Source organism: Mytilus edulis, chromosome 3 (assembly GCF_963676685.1).
Source record: "Mytilus edulis chromosome 3, xbMytEdul2.2, whole genome shotgun sequence".
NCBI lineage: Eukaryota > Metazoa > Mollusca > Bivalvia > Mytilida > Mytilidae > Mytilus > Mytilus edulis.
In genome coordinates, this window is record NC_092346.1 from 71306837 (window position 1) to 71331103 (window position 24267).

The following is a 24267-nucleotide window of genomic DNA, read 5'->3' on the forward strand; positions in this document are numbered from 1 at the left end:
TTGCACTTGACCTAATCACTCATTCCATATCAAAATCAGTTAAAATACAACCTCCAAAAATTTATTTGACCTCTCTTCTTTCATTTCCACCCAAAAAGATTTAAGGAATGAGTGAGGAAAGGAAAGAAAAAAAATTAAGGAAAAATACACTCTAATTAAAAGGAACTATATTCGTGGACAACGAAAAGCGGGGTCATTAATTGTGGTCTTGGGCCTATTAGGGGCCTAAAACTTGACCAATTCTAATAAAACTTGGCATGATTCAAGCTTAGTATATTATAAAACAGGTTACAAAGTTTCAAAGCCATATGATACCAAATAAAAAAAATGTGGCATTTTTTATATCTGAATTTTGGGTGCTGAATTGTGGCGTTGAATTAGAACAATTAAAACTATCAAATTTGAGCTTCTAAAAACCAAAAGATACCAAAACTAACACTTTTTAATGTCTCTATGTATAAGTTAACATCTATTTAAAGCAACAGAAAGCATATTTCATGTATCAGACTTATGCAAAATGGCCAGAAGTTAATTTTATATGAGCCTGTGCCAAAAAATAGAGGTTTTCAATTAGGGTGAGGCCTTATATCAAATGTAATATTTTTCACTTACCACAATTTTCTGAAGTTGTTAAGTTATCAAACAAACTTTAACAGGTTATAAATGTACTTTTGATGGAAATATAAGTTTCAAATAGCATAACGCATGTGGATAAAATGGTCTTTAGCAATGTTATGCTTAAAAAAACAGATTGCCAGTTTAGGCCGTTCCCCACATTTGCATATTTAAAAGCATATAAATGATATGGGAGATGGAGATACACTTCTTTTTACTAAAATCTGTGCTCAGATATGATAAAACATGGAGCCTGGATGTAACAAGACTGTCACTTTCAACTATATATGCAGACAGTATGGTCTGATGCAAAGTTTATTAACTTTACTGTTTAAAAACTGAATGAAATGTCAGCCTCAAAAGGCCAATATTTAAACCACTAGCTATCCAACAGAAGAAAGTAAAGGTAGTCTGTGAAACAGAAATGGTTAAGCAACCAGTAATAAGTGTTTTTGATGTAGGTTCAGTGCAATCTGTTTTGGAATACAACTTTTAAGTGCATAGAACTTCACATTTCACCTGCTGTGTATACTGACCGTTAGACTTAGACTATTAAAACAGCACATTTTGTACTCTTTTTATGTTTTTATCTACTTTTTTTTGTGTTCAGAGTTCACAAATAAGTTAAACAACTGAAATAAATACCACAAACACAAATAGATATCAGAAAAAAACTGTCAGAGAGAAATTAAGCATGCTGTTTTTGAAAAAATAGTGAAAAAAGTGAAAAAGCTACATTTTAGGCATTTAACCTGAAAAGTGACTTTTTCACAAAATTTCTATCAAATGAAAGTGAAAATCATTTCTTCTCATATAGTTTGACAAATCAATACCAATAGATCATTCAGAAAAGATGCCAAAGTAAAAATTCTAAATTTGCTGAAATGCACCTCTTAGGCCACAGACCACAATTAATTCCTCTATCAGTTCTTTATAACCTTTTGCATCATTAAAAAAATTGCACCATGCACTTTTGTCCAATTTTTTGTGTGTGTAATGTATTGTCCTAGTCCAAATATATATTCAAAATTCAGAAAGATTGAAGCAATCACTTTTACAAATTTAGCCAATACACATCCATACCCCTATTGACAAGTCAAGAGATGTTCCGAAAACTGTAAATATCACCTTTTTGCACTTGACCTAATCACTCATTCCATATCAAAATCAGTTAAAATACAACCTCCAAAAATTTATTTGACCTCTCTTCTTTCATTTCCACCCAAAAAGATTTAAGGAATGAGTGAGGAAAGGAAAGAAAAAAAATTAAGGAAAAATACACTCTAATTAAAAGGAACTATATTCGTGGACAACGAAAAGCGGGGTCATTAATTGTGGTCTTGGGCCATGTACGAAAAGAGATATCTGAGACGAATATCACTAACTTTTGTTTGCTCGGCTTTACAGGATGAAAGAAGAAGATTTATTCCAAATGAACTAATACCCAGACATAACATTATCAAAAAAAAAAAAAAGACACTTAGAAACCTCTGCAATTTTATAAGATGTATTAAAAGCAAGCTCACTCCTTCTTAACAATCATAATGTATTTACCATGCTTATACTTATAGAAAGTATTTCTTTATTCTTTATACAATTTTAACTTTTATATTTGACTACAACTGTATATATATTCTTTCATATGTTATCTCATCTAAAATTTTGATGTTTTTTGCATTTTTAATGCATTTTTATTTTTATGTGTATTATTTTTTAACTTCTCTGTAATCTTTGTACTTGCATGGTTTTGCGAGAATAAACTATCTATCTACATACTTTAGACACACATTACATTTTCCCAGCATTTTCACACTTTGGTTGACATGTACATCACATTCTTACCTTATTTTCACATGTGATTGACATGTGTGACATTCTTACCTTATTTTCACATATGGTAGACACATGTGACATGGGTAATAATATGTCAGTCATGTATTCACTATGATCTTTCCTGAGAACATCAGCACAGTCACTACAGATATACAGTGGTGGAGGCTTGTCTCCTGAATGTATTGCTAAAGCTGGATTCAAACACATCTAAATATACAAAATGTAAATTGAAAAATATTGTCAGCTTTTGGTTAATCAGTGGACATCTTCAATTATGAATGAAATCATATGTAACATGCATTTTATTTAAAATAATTAATTTTTGAAGTAAATAAGTCATTTTCTTTATTTTTAAGAACTATATGCTATTTTACAACTTATCCATTAAGCTATGTCTCATATTAAATTCAGAAGGTTCAACCTTTATGTGAATGGAACCCATACATTCATTCTATCATTGGCTGCACTGCCCTAACAAAAAAGCTTTAAATCTTGATCAGCAGTTCCTAAACATTTGCGTTAACACACCCTTCCCCCTTACTGGACATCATTTGGAGTTGAATTAGTAAAAGTCTGCATTAACCATCAATCAATCTCCAAAAGAGCGGATCATTCTTCCCCTAATAAATCAATCCCAGCAGTGTACAATAATACACAAAAATATTCTATTGGTACCTTAACAGCTTGACAGTTTCCATTGTTTACACATCCTCTCCTCTGACAAAGAACTGGTGGCCATGCTGAAATCAGGTATTACATAGATTAATTCGTATCTTATTGATTAACCAAACAGTGTTTTGTTTTTATAGTTGTTATTTTTTTAAAACACATTTTATCTTTGCTTAAAAGTTTACTTTTAACATATGAACTAACTTTCAAGTTGATGTAAACACAGCCACGGGTAAACTACCTTATCCTAAAACCTTTTTACATTTTTGTTCTTAAAATTTGGTTGGTTAATGATTTTGTCAGATTTTGAAATCTCATAACAATTCTGAACTTTTTAAAATTATCATATGATAGTTAAAAGTCTTGTATAGAACAATAGCATACAGAGTACAAATTTCTATTCTCAACACAGAACAATTCATATTTGTGATTTCTGGTCCTTATGTAGATGACTATGCTGTATGGGCTTTGTTCATTGTTAAAGGCCCTATGGTGAACTATAGCTATTAATTTCTGCTGCTTTGTTCTCTAATGGAGAGTTGTCTCGTTGGCAAAAATATCACATCTTTTTATTTATATATAAGTTACCAATATATTTATAGTGTATCCCTCTCCTATCAGATAATGCCGGGTTTAATTGTGGCCAGTAATAGAACAGAAGATTAGCTGCAGGAGCTCTGGCCGATGGTGGTCCATATGCTATTATACTCAGTATATCCTGAAATAACAAACATGTCATGAAAACATAAAAACATATTTGAATGCAATTTATGGGTACATGACTATGCATATTTATGTAAAATAATGCTTTTGTTTAACCCTTAATTTACTGAATGTGTAATCATTTAAATTTAAATAAACACTAAATTGCCTTTGAGTGGTGAAATAATGTTTTTAGAGTTAACAAAATAAAGTAAAATAGTATTTCAAAGAGGACCTTTCCTTAAATGATTCATGGGAATAAAAGTATTTTGTAGAAACTGAACAATACATTTTAATGACTGTTCAATTTATTGTGTAGAAAACATTGAAGAAAACTATTTCACAAATATGTTTTAGTCTATACTGACCTTAACTAGATCTCTCTTGATACTCATGAAGCATTCTAGTATCTGTGAGTGATATGCTGAAAGTCAAAGTTCTAATTTTAATCCAAGTATCAAGATACCTATATAAACTAGAGGCTCTAAAGAGCCTGTGTCGCTCACCTTGGTTTTTGTGCATATTAAACAAAGGACACCTATGGATTCATGACAAAATTGTGTTTTGGTGTTGGTGATGTGTTTGTAGATCTTACTTTACTGAAAAATCTTGCTGCTTACGATTATCTCTATTTAAAATAAAATTGGCCCATAATGTGACAGTGGAAAATATTTTGTAAAAATTTACAAAAATTAAAAAATTTATGAAAATTGTAAAAAATTGACTATAAAGAGCAATAATTCCTTATGGGGTCAATTGATCACTTTGGTCATGTTGACTTATTTGTAGCTCTTACTTTTCTGTACATTATTGCTGTTTACAGTTTATTTCTATCTATAATAGTATTCAAGATAATAACCAAAAGTTGCAAAATTTTCTTAAAATTACCAATTTAGGGCGAGCAAGCAACAACAAGTTGCCCGATTGGTCTGAAAATTTCAGTCCAGATAAATCTTAACCTAATGAACAATTTTATACACAGCAGATTTGCTTTAAATGCTTTGGTTTCAGAGATATGAGCCAAAAACTGCATTTTACCCTATATACTATTTTTAGCCATGTCGGCCATCTTGATTCGTGGGTGGGGTCATTGGACACATTTTTTAAACTAGATACCTTTATGATGATTGTGGACAAGTTTGGATAAATTTGTCTCAGTAGGTTCAGAGGAGAAGATTTTTTAAGAAGATAACAAAAATTGACTATAAAGGGCAATTACTCCTTAAGGGGTCAACTGACCATTTTGGTCATGTTGACTTATTTGTAGATCTAACTTTGCTGAACATTATTGTTATGAACAGTTTATCTCTATCTATAATAATATTCAAGATAATAAACGGCAAAATCTCCTTAAAATTACCAATTTAGGGGCAGGAACCCAACAACTGGTTCTTCGATTCATCCAAAATTTCAGGGCAGATAAATTTTGACCTGATAAACAATTTAACCCTGTCAGATTTCCTCTAAATGCTTTGGTTTCAGAGATATAAGCCAAAATCTACATTTTACCCCTATGGTCTATTTGTAGCTATGGTGGCCATCTTGGTTGGTTGGCCAGGTCACCGGACATATTTTTTTAAATTAGATAACCCAATGATAATTGTGGCCAAGTTTAATTTAATTTGGCCAGGTAGTTTCAGAGGAGAAGATTTTTGTAAAAGTAACGACGACGGATGCAGGACGCAGCTGGACGACAAGTGATTAGAAAAGCTCACTTGGCCCTTCGGGCCAGGTGAGCTAAAAATGTAAATAATAATTCAGCAGAACTCTGTGCCTAGGTTATCATTGCTGCTTTCTATGTTTAGTATCCTTATGGAAAACAACTCAAATTATTTTATGATTGTTCATCTATTGTGGTAAGTGATTTCAGCATTTAACCCTATGAATTAAGATATTTATAAACTGTCTTAAAATGATATGTATTGTAATACATACTGTATTGTGACAGAATTTCTATTTTTCTTTTCCTTGTAATGCAGTACATCTATACATGTATTTTGCTTTAAATGGTCCTGATGAAGGTAAATCCAGAAAAGCGCTTTGGATGCATGAAATTTTTAATGTGTTGTTTACATTTTTTCAGTAATTTAAATTAAATTATCTTTTGTAGGTATGGTGTTATTGTGAAAACTTGTTTTGTTTCCTTTTTTCTACTATAATGTATTACTTACAACCATTATCTGTGTGCTGTAGAACCATTGTTATTATTGCTGCAGCTGACTCACTGGCATAGGTAGGTTCAAATCCTCCATCATACCCTACAATATAAACAAATGTTTTACAACTGTGTGTTATGGATGGATGAGCTATTATATTTCAATTATACTTGTAAAATCATGATACAATTTCTGCCCATATGCATAAAAATGTGCCATTCATTTTTGCCACCTTGAAAGTCAAAAGGTAGTTTGGGCCTAGCTGTAGGACTAAATAGTTTATTGAATTTTACAGTAATGTACAAAAGTATTTTCATGGGAAATGACTTAATACATCAGAAGTGAAAGGGATATAAAAATAGACTTACAAATATAAATATGCAACATTAATAGTCTTTGCCTGTATAACAGATAGTAGTTCAAGCACATTTATGTCCAAATTCCTGTGTCAACGAAACAATATTTATAAATGATTAATCAATTGAACATGTGTATTTGTGTTGTGAAGGATAACAGCAGAGGTAATCAAGTTAGACATGTTAGACTTACTTAGTGTCATCAGTTTCTTATATTGTATGACTCCTTCACATGATTATAATATCTTGTGAGTCACAGACGAGATATCCCAGTTTAACTCTGGGTAAATAGATGTTTCTGCCTTTCTGCATTAACTTACCAAGTGTCATCGGTAACATATTACTACACAATAAGTCTATAGTTTCTTTGTGTAATGTAGGAGGAAATATAGCCAGGGTAGATGCCACTGTATAAGGGAGAGAATCCAATAAGTCATGCTCAAGGAAGGGAACAAGACAACCTAGAACTTTCAATACATTCTCTCCAACTTCTGAAAAGATAAAAGAAATATTTGTTTTATATATTAATCATATTTCTTATCAATGCTTTTTTGGCTGAAAAAATAATAATTAAAAAATTAATGGCATAATTACATGTTGGCAAATGATATTTTCTATTAATCATTGTTTAAGAGTCATACATGTATGTCCTATTTAAGAAATAATCATTGTTTACACATCATATATTTTTGATTTAATGATCATTTAACAATAATCAATCAGTTTCATATAAACTATCATTTTAATCCATAAAAACATAAGTCTTTTAAAGACATCATCATATAAACTAACCCAACTGCCTTATTTGCATAGTTGGAACTAATTCTATCATATCCAGAACAGCATGATAAAGTCCTGTGTAGTTCAGGTTGGGAAACACTGACAGTCTAACACTGTCCCTTTGTCGTGGACCGTAACTTTCAGCTGGAATGTTGGGTACATCTTTCAGCACACTGTAAAAAAGGGTAACTGATCAAGATATATCTATAAGTTGTACACCAAGTTACACTTTTTTTATTTAAAAAAAAAAGTCAATGGTGGTCAAGTCAATTTCACAACTTATCATAACATGGCAAAAACTACATGAACTAGATCTTGATATAAATATGATATTAAAACAACCTTAGAATGTATTAAGCATTTATCCCTTATTTTTTTAAAACCAAAAAACGTATCTTAGTACAACTTAGGTTTAGCAAAATGAGTTTTATGAACTAGCATTATATAAACAGAATGTATCATCTCAATCATGCTAATCTTTGCCTCAAATAAAATTGTTCAAGTGGAGCCCTTGCTGACATGTCAGTTTTCTAGTTTCATTTGAGCAAATTCTTGCAAAGCAACTTATTCCTTTCTGCAGACCATTAATTGGTTGATACAAAACTTATTGAAATTGAACACTCTTGTAGTACATGCAGTTAGTTGCATAGATGAGATATAAACCTGTCAAATATATAACAGTTTTATAAGAACATGTGTATTTGAGTCATCTTATTGTGTGACAACTTCATCCAAACTCATGAATACATTTGTACCTTAAGAGTGCCCAACAATCACTTACCTTAGCAAAGTCTGTGAGAAATATTTCAGTGTATTTTCAATTTCATTTCCTGCTGGTAATGGCTGTACATTATTTATCAAACGAGATCTGTAATCTTTCAAGTTCCGTATTTTGGATGTAACTACAACAAAACATTTCAAATTGCAATCCAAGAGCTGTATACTGTCATACATGTACATGTACAATGTATGTGATTTAAACTAGTTATATTCTTCCTTTATTTTAACTTAATTTTGTATATACATTGCATTGTCATATACATGTACATGTACTGACAAAAACAGACACAACTTTTTCTTTTTTCTATTCTTAACCCTTTTATACAAAACAGAGTCAGTATAACTTAAGTATTCATTTGAAATTCTATTTAGACAATTATTTAAACTTTATTTTGATTTCTACTAACTTGACCTTAGTGTTTGTTTGGATGGTGTGTACTTTGTTTAACCTATTTTTAATTTACATTACATGTATGTCTGAAAATTATATTGTGATTATTCTGCTCATGTTGGGCGCCGTGATTGGCAAATAAAATATTTGTTTGTTTGTTTGCATTACTGTACTGTTCTTTTTTGAAATAAAAGTATAACTTGATTGCAGTTTGGGATGTATTTTGCATTCAACATCTGTAATTGTACATGTAGCCCCTGGATGTTTGTTTGCCAAAAATTTGGAAAATAAGTTCGGTCGATTTTGATTGAACCCTGAAAAATGCAATTATTTTTATAAAATATTATTTGCATCATTAATTTCCTACGGCTATGACACACTTTAACTGAAATAAACTTACAAGTCGCTGCTCTGGTCGTCATGTTGGTAAGATTTTAATAATATATTGTCCTGCATACATTTCATCTCGGCATCTTTATGAAAGGGTAAAAGCCGAGTAACCCGAATGAAAATGCTGCGGATGCAGAGCGGTGTCAGATAAAATAATGTCAAAAAAATTGTTCCACGTTAGTAAACTAACAGTAATATTCTTGAGTAGAAATATTGATTTATGCATATTCTATATAAAAATTATGTTGTTTTTGTATAAACATTTAAATAATAAACATGATGATTATTCTTACAAATTTCTTTATAACATATTTTTCCAGAACAAAATAATCTGTAAGAAGTGTTCACAACACCGCTTAGATTCTCGGGTAACTACGCGAGACTTCCTTGTTGACAACTCTTTTTCCAAAATGGCTAGGTCAGACTGGGTCTACGATGAACTTCTTACATTTCTTGGCAATCCATTATTTCAGGTTCCAGTTTTAACCTTCATGGAAGCAAATTGTATAAGTATGTATTTTTTCAGACAGTCACCATAGTTGTAGGAATAAGAACTAAGTTTAATCCAGTAATGTTAAAAGTGAACGAAAAACCAACAAAGAGACACAAAGATTAAATGAAATTTCGTGTTTTAGTGTTTAACCATTACACCTTATCTCTATTCCTGGATGACCTGGCCGCTTGAACTTTTGACCTCATGCAACAATCACTTTTCCATTTGTGGCGTCAAGATTTTACGGTAACCTGTGTGATATCCAGTAATGTCGGACAAATAGCGATAAGGTGTATGGCAATGCCCCATGTAGCTAGTCGCCCAAAGCTGTTTTGCCAGACAAGCTGAAGTAGGGATGCTCGTCCCATGTAAAAAATAGGTATAAGCCCTTCCAAAATAGTAGTCCGAGATTACTCTGACGTCCAACGGCTGTTTTGCCAGACAAGCTGGGGCCGTGGGACGTCAGAGCTCGTCCCATATCAAAAAGTGGATATTTGCCCACCCAAAATAGATGCGCTGCCTTTCATTTTCAAAGATTATCACGTGACCACGATAAAACAATGATGATTTATGCAAATGACCATAATGTAACACCTCGTTCATTTACGATGCAAGTTATCTAAATGTGCGAGAGCTTCCGATTGTTCTCGTGGTCGGAACTAAATGCTTAATACCGATCTCCTGTAAAGGAGGTGAAAAATCGTGGTTGGCTACTAAATGTTAAACATGGATCTCCTACAAAATTTGCATATATTTGAGTCTCGAGGCCACGAACTCTCTCGTAACTTGACGTCCATTTGAAAGTGAAAGTCAAAATGCAGAAATCGATGGGTCTCTGTGAACTGTTAAAATATGGAAAAATAAAAGTTGGCAGGTAGGTGAAACTTACATAAATGAAAAGATAAATGAAAAATGAACAGATTGATGCCCGATTTATATAATTCCAAGGCCATCAGTCGGCACCAGAAGCGACGAAGCAGCGCATCTATTATGGGTTGGCAAATATCCACTTTTTGATATGGGACGAGCTCTGACGTCCCACGGCCCCAGCTTGTCTGGAAAAACAGCTGTTGGACATCAGAGTAATCTCGGACTACAAAAAAGATGAGCCGTTTCGTTGATTCTGGAGCCAGGTAGGTAGGTAAAACTCACATAAATAGAGACATAAATGAAAAATGAACAAATTCAGGTCCTATTTATATTGATCCAATGCTGTCATGATAATGGACATCATACTAAAATTCAAAATTTATAAAAGAAACTAAAATTAAAATTCATACAAGACTAACAAAGGCCAGAAGCTCCTGACTTGGGACAGGTGCAAAACTGCAGTTGGGTTAAACATGTTTTTTGAGATCTCAATCCTCACCCATACCTCAAGCCAATGTATAAAAAAACAAACACACAACAATATGCATGTTTAAAATATTGTCACTTTTTTTTCAACATTTGCATTATACTGTCAAAATTACTAACAACATTGAACAAGCGGGACATATCTTTGTTTATTATCATATATACTCAGGGGCGGGTCCAGGATTTCCAGTTAGGGGGGGGCGAAAAAAATTTGGAGTTTTTTTTTAGGTAAAATTATTGAAATATTCTTCTAAAGGGGTGAAATGTAGATATCTCGAACTATTGTGTGTTAAAATTAGTGAGGAATTAAAGTATCAAGCTGAAACCGCCTTAATCCACACCTGACAACAATCTACAGATAAACGGGCGGACAGAAGGATGCAAAGTGAGACGAGACAGATCACAATTGCTCACCTGACCAATATATTATTCAAACGAAAAGTTCTACTTTTACCAGCGATTTTTAATTGTCCTTTCGTGCTATCTGTTTTTTGATTTTCGGAGGTCGTGCCAGACTTAGCTGTGTTCGCCAAAAACAACTAAAATCAGAATGAGATGCATTTGCGCAGTTATATTTATTTTCTTGGGAGCCCAAGCATACAGTAATACGGTACAGAATTCGGCTAAATATTTAGGTTGCAAGTGAGAAATAAATATAGACACAGAGATACAAATTAATAAACTAACCTTTCGCTTGAAACAGTATTTCTATCTTTCATTACGGATATTATAAAAGAATCTCACCTGCCGACTGTTTTCTTGACTGTGTCATGATGAAATTATGAAAGTGAGTAAGGGATGATTTGAAACTTCAATTATCAAACAAATTGATTATAAATTCCGCAAATACAATGTAACTTTGTTTTTACTTTTAACTTTTAACAAACCTATTATATTTGTCATCAAACGCAGCTCTGCATTTGAGACCTTCCTTTGAAATTATTTATAGAACCTTAATAAAGCATAGGTCAGTTGATTAGTAATCACGTTGATTCTGTTGAACTGACTGTTTTATATACTTTGAATGTTAAAAAAGATTAAATGGTCTCTTCTGATACTTAAATATGTTGAAGTCAACCCATGCTTTGCAAATTTTAGGGGGGGGGGGGGGTGCACACCCTGCCTAAATCCCCCCTGATACTGTACTTTCAAAGTTGTAATTTGAAGTCAATATTTGAACAGTGAATTTATACATTTGTATCATTTTTAAATCAAAATCACTGTTAAAACTGTACTTTGTTTATTTAAAACTTCAGTTCTAAAGTGATATGGAGGTACATTCTGTACTTGAAACATGTGATTTTAATGTTTTCAAAAATTTATTGATGAACAAATGAACTCAATAAGCAAATAATAAATTTGAAAATTTGTTGAACAGGTTTTTTTCCAAAGTAAAGCAAGTGTTTGATCTTTCTTTACTGATTTAACCAAATCAAATGTTTGATTCAAATTTTGGATCCATGGGGGCAAAGCTCTCTTTTCAAAAATCTAAATCAGCCAAATTGATTAGTTTAAAGCGAAATTGGAATGTATATTTATGAACAACTGGACTCGCTATAAAACCTGACTTCCTAAATTCCTAATTTAAAAAATATACAGGTAATAACACTTCAAAATTCTAATATCAGATTTTGCATTTGTTCCAGAAATATTTACTGAAAACTATCTTCAGTTAATACGTCAAACACAATAAATAAATTGAAAATAGCTCCAACAGATATAAAATGTCAGGCTTTTATGTTTTCCCCTGACATAAAATGCAAATATCAAGTTTATTACATAATAAAAGTAGCAAAATTATACAATAGCTATTATATTAATAGAATTGAATTAATTATCCAGACAAAATCATTAATGAATCTAATCAGATAATTCTGTCATGTCTGTTGTACAAGTATGGATTTTAGAGACAAATAATTATATAAGCTTTGGTATTGACTCTGTACACAAAATCATACTTAATATATTAAGTCATGAATTATTATAGCTATGCCTACACAAAATCTGTTAGCCATAAGATATTGATAGTGCAGATACATTGAAAATTATTTATCTGATTTTGTGTATTAAAATCCAATGTTTATTCTCATTGTAATTTGAAAAACTACATATAAAGTAAACATTGTAAGGTATAAAAAAATTTAAAATGTAGTATAATTTCCAATGAAACAACTCTCAACCAGAGACCAAATGGCATAAAATTTAACAACTATTTGTCATTGTACAGCCTTCAACAATGAGCAAAACCCATGGCACATTACATGTTACGAAAAAATGTAACAATAATAAATTGAACCTAATTATAATGGTTGGTACTTAACAAGCAGCTATGATTTCAGTTTTTGACCCCAGTATAGAAGACTGTAAGGAGTACAGAGAACAGCATACATCATATCATGATTTGGTAAGATTTATATCACTACAATGAAACCTGTCTGTACAACTCTGGCATTTCTAAAGATCATTATTTCATGTATTTGGTTTAAAATGTTTCACTGTAAATGAAGAGAATTATGAAAATGATATTTACAGTGACTGAAAGGATAGTGGTGGAAAGACAAGGAAAGATAATCAATTCTTGTATTGTTCAAGGGCAATTTATTCAAATGAACAAATTTGAAAAATAAAAACTTTTGTTTCTTCAAATCAGTGGGGGGTTTTAGATAGTGTAGCCAGCAAAAAATGACTGTTCTTTTAGGTAGATAATGAATTTATATTTATTTTCTTTTTACATGAAAGATGTTTTGGAGTTTTCAATGATCTTCAATAAACAATAATACATTTGTACATCTATACTTAATTTAATGCATAAGACAAAGGGCTAAGAAACCTCAATAGAAGGCAAGGCGCCCTTCCCCCCAAAAAACCCCAACAAAAAATAATATATAAATAAACATATAAAAGGAATTGAATAAAAAAGAACAGGATATTCATCTGAATGAAAGATTTTTGTTTGCACAAAAAAATGCATTAAAGTCATGAAAGTCTCTCATTGTATTTTGTGTTTTATAAAATATGTGCCAGATAATTTATTTATTTATAGATAAAGAATATACAAGTTGAATTGATTATGTTAATGGTAATTGTTTGAGAGAAATTATTATTTAAAGAAAATATCTGTTTGATTTTCAGATAAACACATTGTTAGACGGCTTTAGGAAGGATTCAAAACTGTCTCATGAAGATATCATCAATGCATTTAAAGAAATGAATGCCAAAGATGATCTTAAAGAAATATTTCAGGTACATAATGTTTTCTTTATGGGTTAGATTTTTTGTTTTATTATAAGCTTACTTAAAGTTTTGACAGGTAGGCTTGCACTATTCTCATCACTTTGGGTCTGTCAACTGGTCAATAAGCGGAATAAGACAATGACATGAGTCAATATTGTCCAAATCATAAGTAAACCTCCTGAAAAGTAGTTATTGACATTAAGATCATATTGCTAAGTATTCTTCTGCTATTCATATTTGATATTTGCAATTTCTCTATATCTACTATAGTTTTTGCAAAAACACTAAAAGTTGATAAAAATCATCATTCGTTAGACTTTGACATCATGTATATCCATGATTTTTTTAAGAGCTTCTGTATTAAGTAAGAAATAATTAAATATAACAACAGAATATGAATTATTAAGATATTTTTATTTTATTGTTTTCAGGTGATATTTGAAATGGTTTTAGCAATGGATGATTTTAGTATGTTTGTTAGAATAATGACTTTAAAAAATATTGAGCTCCAAGAGCAGGTATTAAGAATGATGGCTAAGACTACAGGCAGTATACCAGATAGTTTTACAACCGCTCCTCCAAAAAAAGCAAAAACTGCAGAAGAGGCAGAGGAAGAACTCCTGGCTAAAGTTATGGAGTAAGTAATATTCAGGGGTACTATTCCAAATCTTTTGTGTGTCAATCAGGCCAATCAGGATTTCTTGTCATAAGTCTCAACAATGTTTCTAAACCTATAAAAAAACAGAGTTCAGGGTAAAAATTAAGAAATGGTGAACTTAGGTCTTGGATATAGATATTGAAGTGCATTACAACCCTTCACTCACTCCTCTTATTTCGGGTCATATGCCAATATGATGAATTAAGAATTAACACCTTCTTAGCTTTGCATACCGGGTAATTAAATTCAACTATATTAGGCTTGTAGAATGATTATTTACTTATTATGTATAACATTATAAATAACAACATTATATTATAGATAATGATACTGCATCAACATAATGATTGGACCTTGTTTGTATTTTAAGAGATGCAGGAAATTTGATAACTAGAATTTTAATTTTGAAATGATGACATAGAATTTTTTGGTGAAGTGTATGGGAAGATTTGAATAAAAAACTGCAGGAAAAATTGAATTGCCTTTCAAAAGCATTCAGTTGAAAGAAGTTAAATATTTACTCATATGAATGGATTGTTCTTTGTAAAAATAACTTATGACCTGCATCATTTTTCATATATAGACAGTCAAAAAAAGAATATGAAATTGAAGAAAAGAAGAGAAAAACTATGGAAAAAGAGGAATTAGCAAATGTTATGGTATTAGAACAGAACCGATTACAAAATGAAAAAGTAAAAGAACACAAAAAATATGAACAGGTAAAGTATTTCATTTATTACTATTAAATAATTCATTATCAGGAAAAATTAAAACCAGCTTGGCACAGCCCAGTATTCTGTCATGTACATTACTTTCTATCCTGTATATGAACAAAGTATTCTCAAGGTGATATTTAAAAAAAATATTGGACCACTTACTAATGATAGTGCATTAGATTAGAAAGGAGAAAATATATTACATAATATATTCATCTTCAGGAGGCAATTGATAAGGGGGAGTGAAATATATTGAGAGGCTTCATATGACATTGAGCGTCCTCATATCCAGCACACATAAAATGTTTGAACAAAATAATTGAATTGAACTTTGGTGTATAGGACCCAGCCGTTTGATAAAATCTATATTCAGATAGTGATGTTTTAGATATTTAATGATCATTTTCCATTCATCATAATTAGAATAGTAGAGTCTTTGAATGTGAAATCAACTTAATATCTTGTTTTTCCAGGCAATTCAAGACTTATCTCAGGGATCAACACCAACCAAACCTGTCCAAGATAAATTGATTGCCTTAAGTATATCTCAACCAAAACCACAGGCTACACAGCCAACCCAACCACAACCGGTGGCACAACCTGTGACCAGCAAGCCACCACCAGCAAAACCAGTAAAGCAAACAGACTTGAAAGCAGCGGTAAGAAATATGTTTTAGCGCAAATGGGCAAATATGAGATAATGCCATTATTTGGTGTTTGTAACATCATAGCTCATATGTCATCTAACTTTTTCAAACCATCTTCTTCTCTGAAACTGCTGAAATAAATCAAACTTGGACACAAATTTCATCTTGATGTCATTAAAAAAAGATACATTTGATGTCTGATTTAAATTACAAATGACTGAAATGAAATTCCTGATTTTCGTCAATTTTCCATGTACCAAGATCAAACTTTTTTTCATCTGGATTTTTTTTAAGGTTTACGTGAAATTTACATATGTGGAAAAAGCTTGTGGGAATCAATAAAATTTCCTTTATAAAAAATAATCAAATATTTCATCAACTGATGAAACAGTAGGATTTGTGAATGCCTGTTAAAGTACGAATTGATGCAAATTCAGGTTCTCCCCATGGTGAATTGAATCTGGATGTGTTTTTAATTCCATAATTCTTTCCATTTTTTAAATGCAGTATCATACAACTTGACATGTGTGATTTTATGAATAGTTATTTTAAGGCAGATCTCATGACTTGACATGTTTTTAATTTTATATTTTCCTGTTATTTTAGCCATCAGTGATTGTAACACCTAGTAGAGATAATGTGTCTAGTTCAGAAGCTGCTGCTAACTGGTTAGCACAAGCTAAAACAGATATACCATCTAGTTCCAATGCTGCTAACTTAAATGCAGCTCATGTAAGTTTTGGTCACCATGCATTTAGAACTTATTATCCATTTTGTGGTATAGTGTTCATTTTAAAAGGAGTAAGTGGATATTGATTGTCATTCTCACTGCTGTTTTTAAGATTTGATATTTCTTTTTGATACATAGTTGTGAAAGTAGAGTTTGCAAATAACGTTTTACTAATTTGCATGTAGTGTTCCTTTCCTTTTTTTTTTGAATATTTATTAATTTTCAAATGGGTGACTCTATATAGATTTATCAGTTCCTATAAAATCTTTATGGTAGGTATTAAAAATTACTAAAAAAAAAAGGGATAACTAATTCTATATTCATGCAGTTATATGGTAGTTAAACTAGAGTACTTAAAAGGGATATCCATCTCCATATACAGTCAAACCTGGGTAAACCGGACCCTGAATAAACCGGATTCCTGTCTATTCTGGTCAAAAATTAAAGTCCAAAAATTCCCTATTCATAACCTTTGCTATAAACCGGTCCCTGTGTATTCCGAATTCCGATCTCATTAGGAAGTCCCATTACACTTAATTGCATTATTAAATACCTGTCAAAACCGGTCTGTTTAATTTATTTAACTGTACATCATGATAAAGTATTGATCGATGTCTATCAACACAAATTTATTTACACAAGAGGGTCCTTACGGGTATTAAACTAGCGAGGCTTTAAATGGTGAACTTCTTATAGTAAACTGTTTTTATAAACATTAAAATAATTTAGTTCAAACAAGAATGGAGACTTTATGTACGCCTAAAAAGAGAAAAAAAAGATTTTGATAACAATCTTAATACACCGTTGCCAAAAAGTCTTACAAAGAACTTACATTGAAACTAAAGTATGATCTTATAACGGAATATGAAAAAAACACCTAAGCCAACACAAAAAGATCCTGCATTACAGTTTGGGATTGGCAAGACAATGTTTCAGACAATTTAAAGAGAAGTGGTGAATATAAAACGATTTACGAGGACAACACAACATCTGCAAGAAAACGACATGATACTGGAAGTAAATACGGAGAGCTAAATGACTTAGTGTTTCAGTGGTTGAAGCCAGCTAGAGCAAAAAACATTCAGTTGAGTAGGCCAATTATTCAGGAAAAGGCATAAGAATTGGCAGAAACCCTGGATTTAACTGATTTTAAGGCATCAAATGGGTGGTTTGAAAGCTGGCGTTCAAAATTTTCGATTGGCTTTTTTAAAGTTTTCGGTGAAAGTGCTGATGTCAATCAAAGTGTAGTGGACGATTTCAAATCTAAACTGGAAAATATTCGGGGATTACACACCTGAAAATGTGTTTAATGCAGATGAAACGGGTTTATTCTTTAAAGCATTACCGGACAAAACACTTGTCCAAAAAGGGGAAGCATGCAAGGTGGAAAATTAGCTAAGGAAAGAATAACAGTGATGCTAGCATGCAGTAGCACAGGAAAAAAGTTACCACCGTTAGTGATTGGCAAGGCAAGGAAACCAAGATGTTTTAAAAACATAAACGTTAACAGTTTGCCTGTCATTTGGCAATCTAGCAAAAAAGCATGGATGACAACTTACATCTTTACCGAATGGATACAGCAGATTAATAAGAAAATGAAATCTAAAAAGAGAAAAATATTATTGTTTCTTGACAATGCAACATCGCATTCTGATTCAGTTACACTAAGTAACGTGACGAATAAATTTTTCCCACCGAACACTATGTCTAAACTTCAGCGGTTAGATCTTGGGATTATTCGTGCATTCAAAGCCAGATACAGGAAGCATATAATAAAACATGTCATAACAAAGATCGACAATTGCACTGACAACACTTCTCTGACAAAAGAAATTAATGTTCTATATGCTGTTCATTGGATTGATAAATCTTGGAGTGATACAAAAGAATCAACAATCGCATCATGTTCCTGGATTCCCCGTTGTGAACCCCGATGAAAATGTTGACCCTGACAATGAAGAAGATCTGGATGATGACATTCCACTTTCGGAATTAATGGAGAGGGTACAACAATTTTCCGGCAATGATGATATTCTGTTCGATGAAATGCTCGCTATTGAGGAAGCTATGCCTACGGAGGAAACATTTGACGGAGACTGGGAAAAAACTTTGGTTGAACAATTTAAAGAACGCGTGTATGACGCCAATGAAACGAGTGATAGTGAAAGGGAAGTTGACGAGCCTGAAATTGATGCTCCTGGTGCCAATTTCTCATATGAGGACATGTTAAAAAACATTAGATATATGATTAACTTTTCAAATTTGAAAGATGACTAAATATTAAAATTTCTTATGCCAATGAAAACTATGATAGAAGACACTATCGTTCTTAGAAAAATGGTCAAAAAGCAGGGAACACTTGACCTGTTTATGTTAAGATAATTGTACACAAATCATGATTTAAACTTTATTAAATACATTTATTTTCAGCATTTTTGTTATTACATGTTTATATAGTTTTTAATTGGATTAGAACATTGCATTATAAAAATCTGACGTACATTCCTACACTTCCGGTAAATCAGAAAACCTGAATAAACCGACCCACTGTCCAAACCGACCTATTTTCTTAGTCCCGCAGCTGGCCGGTTTATACAGGTTTTACTGTATATGTAGTTATATAATAGTTAAACATAAAGTACTTTAAAGGAAATATCTATGTGATTAGTTTTATCTACAATTGGTGCTTATATTTTAAGAATTAAACAAAATGACTGTTTATTTTAACCTTTTAGGCTGCTTTATCTAAACTTAGTCCAGATGAATTAAAGCAGAGACAAGAATATTTAAAACAGCAAAGAGACAAACTGGTTGCAATGAAAAAGAAGGAAAGAGAAAAACAGCTTTTGGCTGCAGAACAAACACAACCACAAAGACCTGTATCAGCACGAAATGCTAGATCAGCATTACAAGGGGATCAACAGAAGAAAGTTGATCCAGAAGAGGAGAAAAAATTAGCAATGAGAAAAGCCATAGCTAATAGACTTAAATCAGAACTATTAGGAAATAATTGATGCTTGTTTCCTGAACCATTTTTAATGGTAATTAATGTTGTGGTATAATTATATGTAATATTCTGTTTGTGAAGTTATTCCTTGCTGTAACTGTCCAATGTACTTTTAAGTTTATATACTATTGTGAAATACAATTATTTGAATGAATTGAAACCTAGATTATACCATAGGAAATCCCTTACATTGAAATTTAGTGTCTTTAGACTAACTATCTTTCACTGTATAAGTTGAGTTATGTGGAAAAGGGGGTTATATTTGAAGCCTTATAGGCTATTAAAATTGGACAACATGGCATGGGGAAATCACACAAAGTCTTGAAATTTGAAACCTATATGTGAAAAAATAACAGAGCATACTACTCATCTAAAGAGATATTTACAAAGAAAGAGTAGCTTAAATATTTCTATTTGCTTGCAAAAAGTATTTCAGTGCTCCATGTTAATTTAACAAATATATTCCTTACGTTTACTTAATTTTGCTAATTTCCTTTAATTCAAATTGTGTATTTGGATAATTTAAATGGCAAAAAAAAAACCTAAAACAAACCTGTTTCAAGTAGATTTTTACTTGTAAAATTAAACTCAGGTTCCGATATTCGCTCCTCAATATCAGTATAGGTCAGTAAGAGAAAAGTGCATGCATGTTGAAATAAGACAATAGTTATATTTATATTGTTCATCACTTCAATTCCAACAATTAAATACTCAAATCATGAAAGGCAATTGTTTGAAATGCTATGCAAAACTTGTATACAAAGAATAAAGATTTTGGTATTGAATTAGTTCTTGTTCTCATAATTAAGTAGACATTTTATTGATTTTTTTCCAATCAAAAGACAATTAAGTTACTATGTTCATATAAGACGATAACAACATTTGAAATTAACTGTTTATCACTTTTATGTACATTTGCATAATTGAGATGCAATGGTTCTTTTTGTGCAGCTTACAAGTATCTTCTGTTTTTCATTTTCAACTTTGGTATAAGATGTTCAAAAAGTAGGGCCTTCTAGCCAGATAACTAATACATAAGTCTGACCATGAGTGTTGCCTGAAACTATGTAATTGTGAGATACACAAGATATGAAATGTTTTACAAAAAAATCCACAATTCAATATGTAAAATGCAATTGACAAATACATCTTTGGATAACTATTTTTATGCCCCACCTACGATAGTAGAGGGGCATTATGTTTTCTGGTCTGTGCCTCCGTTCGTCCGTCCGTCTGTGCCTCTATTCGTCCGTCCGCTTCAGGTTAAAGTTTTTGGTCAAGGTAGTTTTTGAAGAAGTTGAAGTCCAATCAACTTGAAACTTAGTACACTTGTTCCCCATGATGTGATCTTTCTAATTTTAATGCCAAATTATAGTTTTGACCCCAATTTCATGGTCCACTGAACATAGAAAATGATAGTGTGAAGTTCAGGTTAAAGTTTTGGTCAAGGTAGTTTTGGATGAAGTTAAAGTTACATCAACTTGAAACTTAGTACACATGTTCCCTATGATATGATCTTTCTAATTTTAATTCCAAATTAAAGTTTTGACCCCAATTTCACGGTCCACTGAACATAGAAAATGATAGTGCGAGTGGGGCATTCGTGTACTATGGACACATTCTTGTTATATCAATTTTATTTTGGACATAGATATAAAAGAGAATGTTTTATGAATGGTATCTTCAAGTAATGGGAAATGCTAGAACATCTCTCTTCCACAGTATGGTGTTATAATTTACATTCCATTTGTGTTCTTTATAATTTTAACCTCATTTTCCTTCATTCATATATTCTTCTATTCATTTGAACTCTATAATATATTCAGCTACTTTTTAGGTAAATCATATTGTACATTTTTCTTTTCTGAACTGCCATAAATCATATGTGATTGAATTATATTTATACTTTTTGTTACCAGTAGTATGTTTATTTGTTTTAAGTGCTATTAATCAAACTTTTGTGTAAATTATGTTTGTTATTATTTTATCATGTGTCTAACATTATGGTTGTTATAGATGCTCCTAAAATACACCAATAATTTTTTTAGTTTAAAGGATGTTGAGTTAGTAATAAAATGAATAATATGTCTATACCTATTGATCATGAACTGTAAACCGCTCAGATTGTGCATATGCTGGTACATACCGTAACAAAGAAATCAATTGTAAAAATCTCATGACAAAAAACATCTATGATTCATCTATAATATTATTTAAACTTAATAAATGCATCAAAATATTTTCCCATACAAATAATTTGTAACAGCTTTTTTGATTGGACATCATATCCATAATTTTTCTGTTGGATTGCTCTGTAAAATGTCAAAAGTAGTGTTAATGACATAATTCGTTTGAGACTTGGTTTAGTAATTGCATTTCAATAGGAATAATTATATGTATTATATACTTGGACACGTTAATCATAGATTTTAGTTTTCAAAATATTTGTTCTCAGTTTAAAAGTAGCATTATAAAAAATGCAATGCAATTATTCCTTAATAAGAAATAGCTAGAAAAAGAAAGTGTATAATTACCAATTACTATCATGCATGGGATTGATTCTAAGAATTTTATTGATTTGAAAGTGTATAGCACAAATTAACCAGTCTTGTTCAAAGGAATAATAAAAAAAACCATATCAACCACTTGTGCAATAAAAACATTTTCTGTAAATACATGCAATACTTCAACTTTCAAGAAGATTTGGATGGAATGTATCATGAAGTTTATCTTTTCGTACTTTTGACAGTAGCATTATTGTATTTTTCTTATATGATTTATTTCTGTACATGTAGTACGTATATTTCATAGCCTCTTTCTTGGTGCTACTGGAATCTTTGTGCAGTTTTAATTTTGTCTTCTTTTGTGACATAAAGGTTGAGACACTATTGTATGTAATTACAGCTTTTACATTAATGCTAGCAAGACAAATCTTTGTTTGGCTTGCTTGCTTTGTTTGTATCAATGTTTGCTCAAGCATGGTAATTAAGATAGGCGGGGCCTCAGCTTGTATACATCATACTTAAATTTTATTGGACGTGATGTTGGAGGTTAAGGACACTAAATTTTAAAACATCACATGACACATATTCTCACATGTTTGCTTACCTGTAAATATACAATACAGACAGGATTCTACTTCGTCAAAATTATCTTCCTACTACGCCAGTTCATTTTCACAATCGTAGAAACGGAAGACAATTTGTTTTCAGAGATCCAACTTAAAGACTGTCGTCAAGCACTTTTAGTAAAATAGCTATTCGAACACACCTACTCTGATTTTTTATGTTATAAAGTCAACCTGTAGCTTTGCTATAGAAAATGATAGAGTCTGAAGCGAGATGATGTATCAAATACTCTTGTTTTGTACATTTTCAAGACAAAATATTCATCTCAAACACACCCTAACATAAAAAAAGGTGCACTCGATTTTCTGTTGTCGATACAATTGTTTCCTTTTTTTGGAATATTTTCTCGAGTTGCATAATCGAAGATCAGCCATGGAAATAACTGACTGAACTAATAGATTGATATGTTATAAAAACAATATTAGGTCAATTAATGTTGAAGGCCAGTTTCTCAGCCTCATACAAGAAAAATCTTTATATTTTTCTTTCATTGACAAATTATTGTATTTTTACAGGTGAGAAAACATGTGAGAATATTTGTCATGTGATGTTTTAAAATTAAGTGTCCTTAACCTCAGACATAACGTCCAATAAAATCTAAGTATGATGTATACAAGCTGAAGCCCCGCCTATCTTAATTACCATGCTTGAGCAAACACTGATACAAACAAAGCAAGCAAGCCAAACAAAGATTTGTCTTGCTAGCATTAATGTAAAAGCTATAATGACCTATAGTTGATTGACTTATGTGGATTGTACAAGTTCTGCTAAAGATAATTAAATTGATATTCACCATTATTGTTTAGTTCCTAATCATGGCAAAATTAAGGCACTTTGTTTTTCTTGATGAATATTTCTAAAAGGATTTTGTTCCTTGTTTAAATTTTCATCCAGTCATCAGATAGCATTTCCTAAACCAGTGAAATTTAAGTAAATGATTTAGTTTGAATGTTCATCCATTGATTATAAAATTAGCATTTCCTAAACTAGAAAAATTAATCTCTAGAATGGCATTTTGCACTACTGTTTTTTTTCTTCTAACGATGAATTTCTGTTTATTTAAAGATCTAGTTTTGATGTTAAAATAGACGTATTTACACTTGTATGCAAATTTGTCTGCCATTACGTAAAATCACACAGGTTCCCGTAAACTTTGACATCATAATTTAAAATATTTGACGTCACAATTTAAAAGTGATTGTTGCTTGACGTCAAAAGGTGATTCAGAGTCGATCTAAGGTCATTGGGAGGCAAGATACAGCTAAATACTAAAAGTGTAAATACGTTTATATATAGGCATAGATTTTTACAAAAAGATGTGATGCCTTACCAACGACAATATTGGGGCATTATATTTTCAAGTCAGTGAATCCATACATTTGTTAGTTTTGTCCATTCATCCTGCCCATATCAGAGTTTAAGGTTGGTTAAAGTTTTGGTTTAGAGTATGTATTGGTCACATCAGGTTGCAACTTGAAATGAATTGTTTGATATATACAGTTGATTCATTATTATTTTTGAGATACCAAGTTTTGTTGGTATAGGGAAACCATAAATTTTAAAGTAAAAATTATTTATAGGCTTCTATGCATACTTAACAAATCCAAGAAAACACATTTTCCCTCA

The 24267-nt window shown here is 31.4% G+C and overlaps 2 protein-coding genes across 3 annotated transcripts in view; one reads left to right on the top strand and one right to left on the bottom strand.

Moving 5' to 3' along the window:
• Window positions 1-8806, bottom strand: part of LOC139517321 (protein unc-79 homolog) — a 56212-nt gene extending 47406 nt beyond the window's left edge. For both annotated transcript variants that reach the window (XM_071308250.1, XM_071308249.1), the window contains exons 1-9: window positions 8683-8806; window positions 7893-8013; window positions 7124-7284; window positions 6652-6822; window positions 5991-6077; window positions 4188-4243; window positions 3706-3835; window positions 3124-3188; window positions 2497-2655 (exon numbers count right to left, since the gene is read on the bottom strand). In XM_071308250.1, the coding sequence (XP_071164351.1) occupies window positions 2497-2655; window positions 3124-3188; window positions 3706-3835; window positions 4188-4243; window positions 5991-6077; window positions 6652-6822; window positions 7124-7284; window positions 7893-8013; window positions 8683-8704 (972 nt within the window). In that variant the 5' untranslated portion in view covers window positions 8705-8806. The remainder of the gene's footprint in view (window positions 1-2496; window positions 2656-3123; window positions 3189-3705; window positions 3836-4187; window positions 4244-5990; window positions 6078-6651; window positions 6823-7123; window positions 7285-7892; window positions 8014-8682) is intronic.
• A 211-nt stretch (window positions 8807-9017) lies between these two features.
• LOC139517323 (cilia- and flagella-associated protein 36-like) lies at window positions 9018-19862 on the top strand. Its single transcript, XM_071308253.1, has 8 exons — window positions 9018-9182; window positions 12861-12925; window positions 13654-13764; window positions 14187-14392; window positions 14997-15132; window positions 15603-15788; window positions 16383-16508; window positions 19242-19862. The coding sequence occupies exons 1-8, from the start codon at window positions 9083-9085 to the stop codon at window positions 19518-19520; spliced, it is 1209 nt and encodes a 402-aa protein (XP_071164354.1). The 5' UTR covers window positions 9018-9082; the 3' UTR covers window positions 19521-19862.
• Window positions 19863-24267: the final 4405 nt, after the last annotated feature.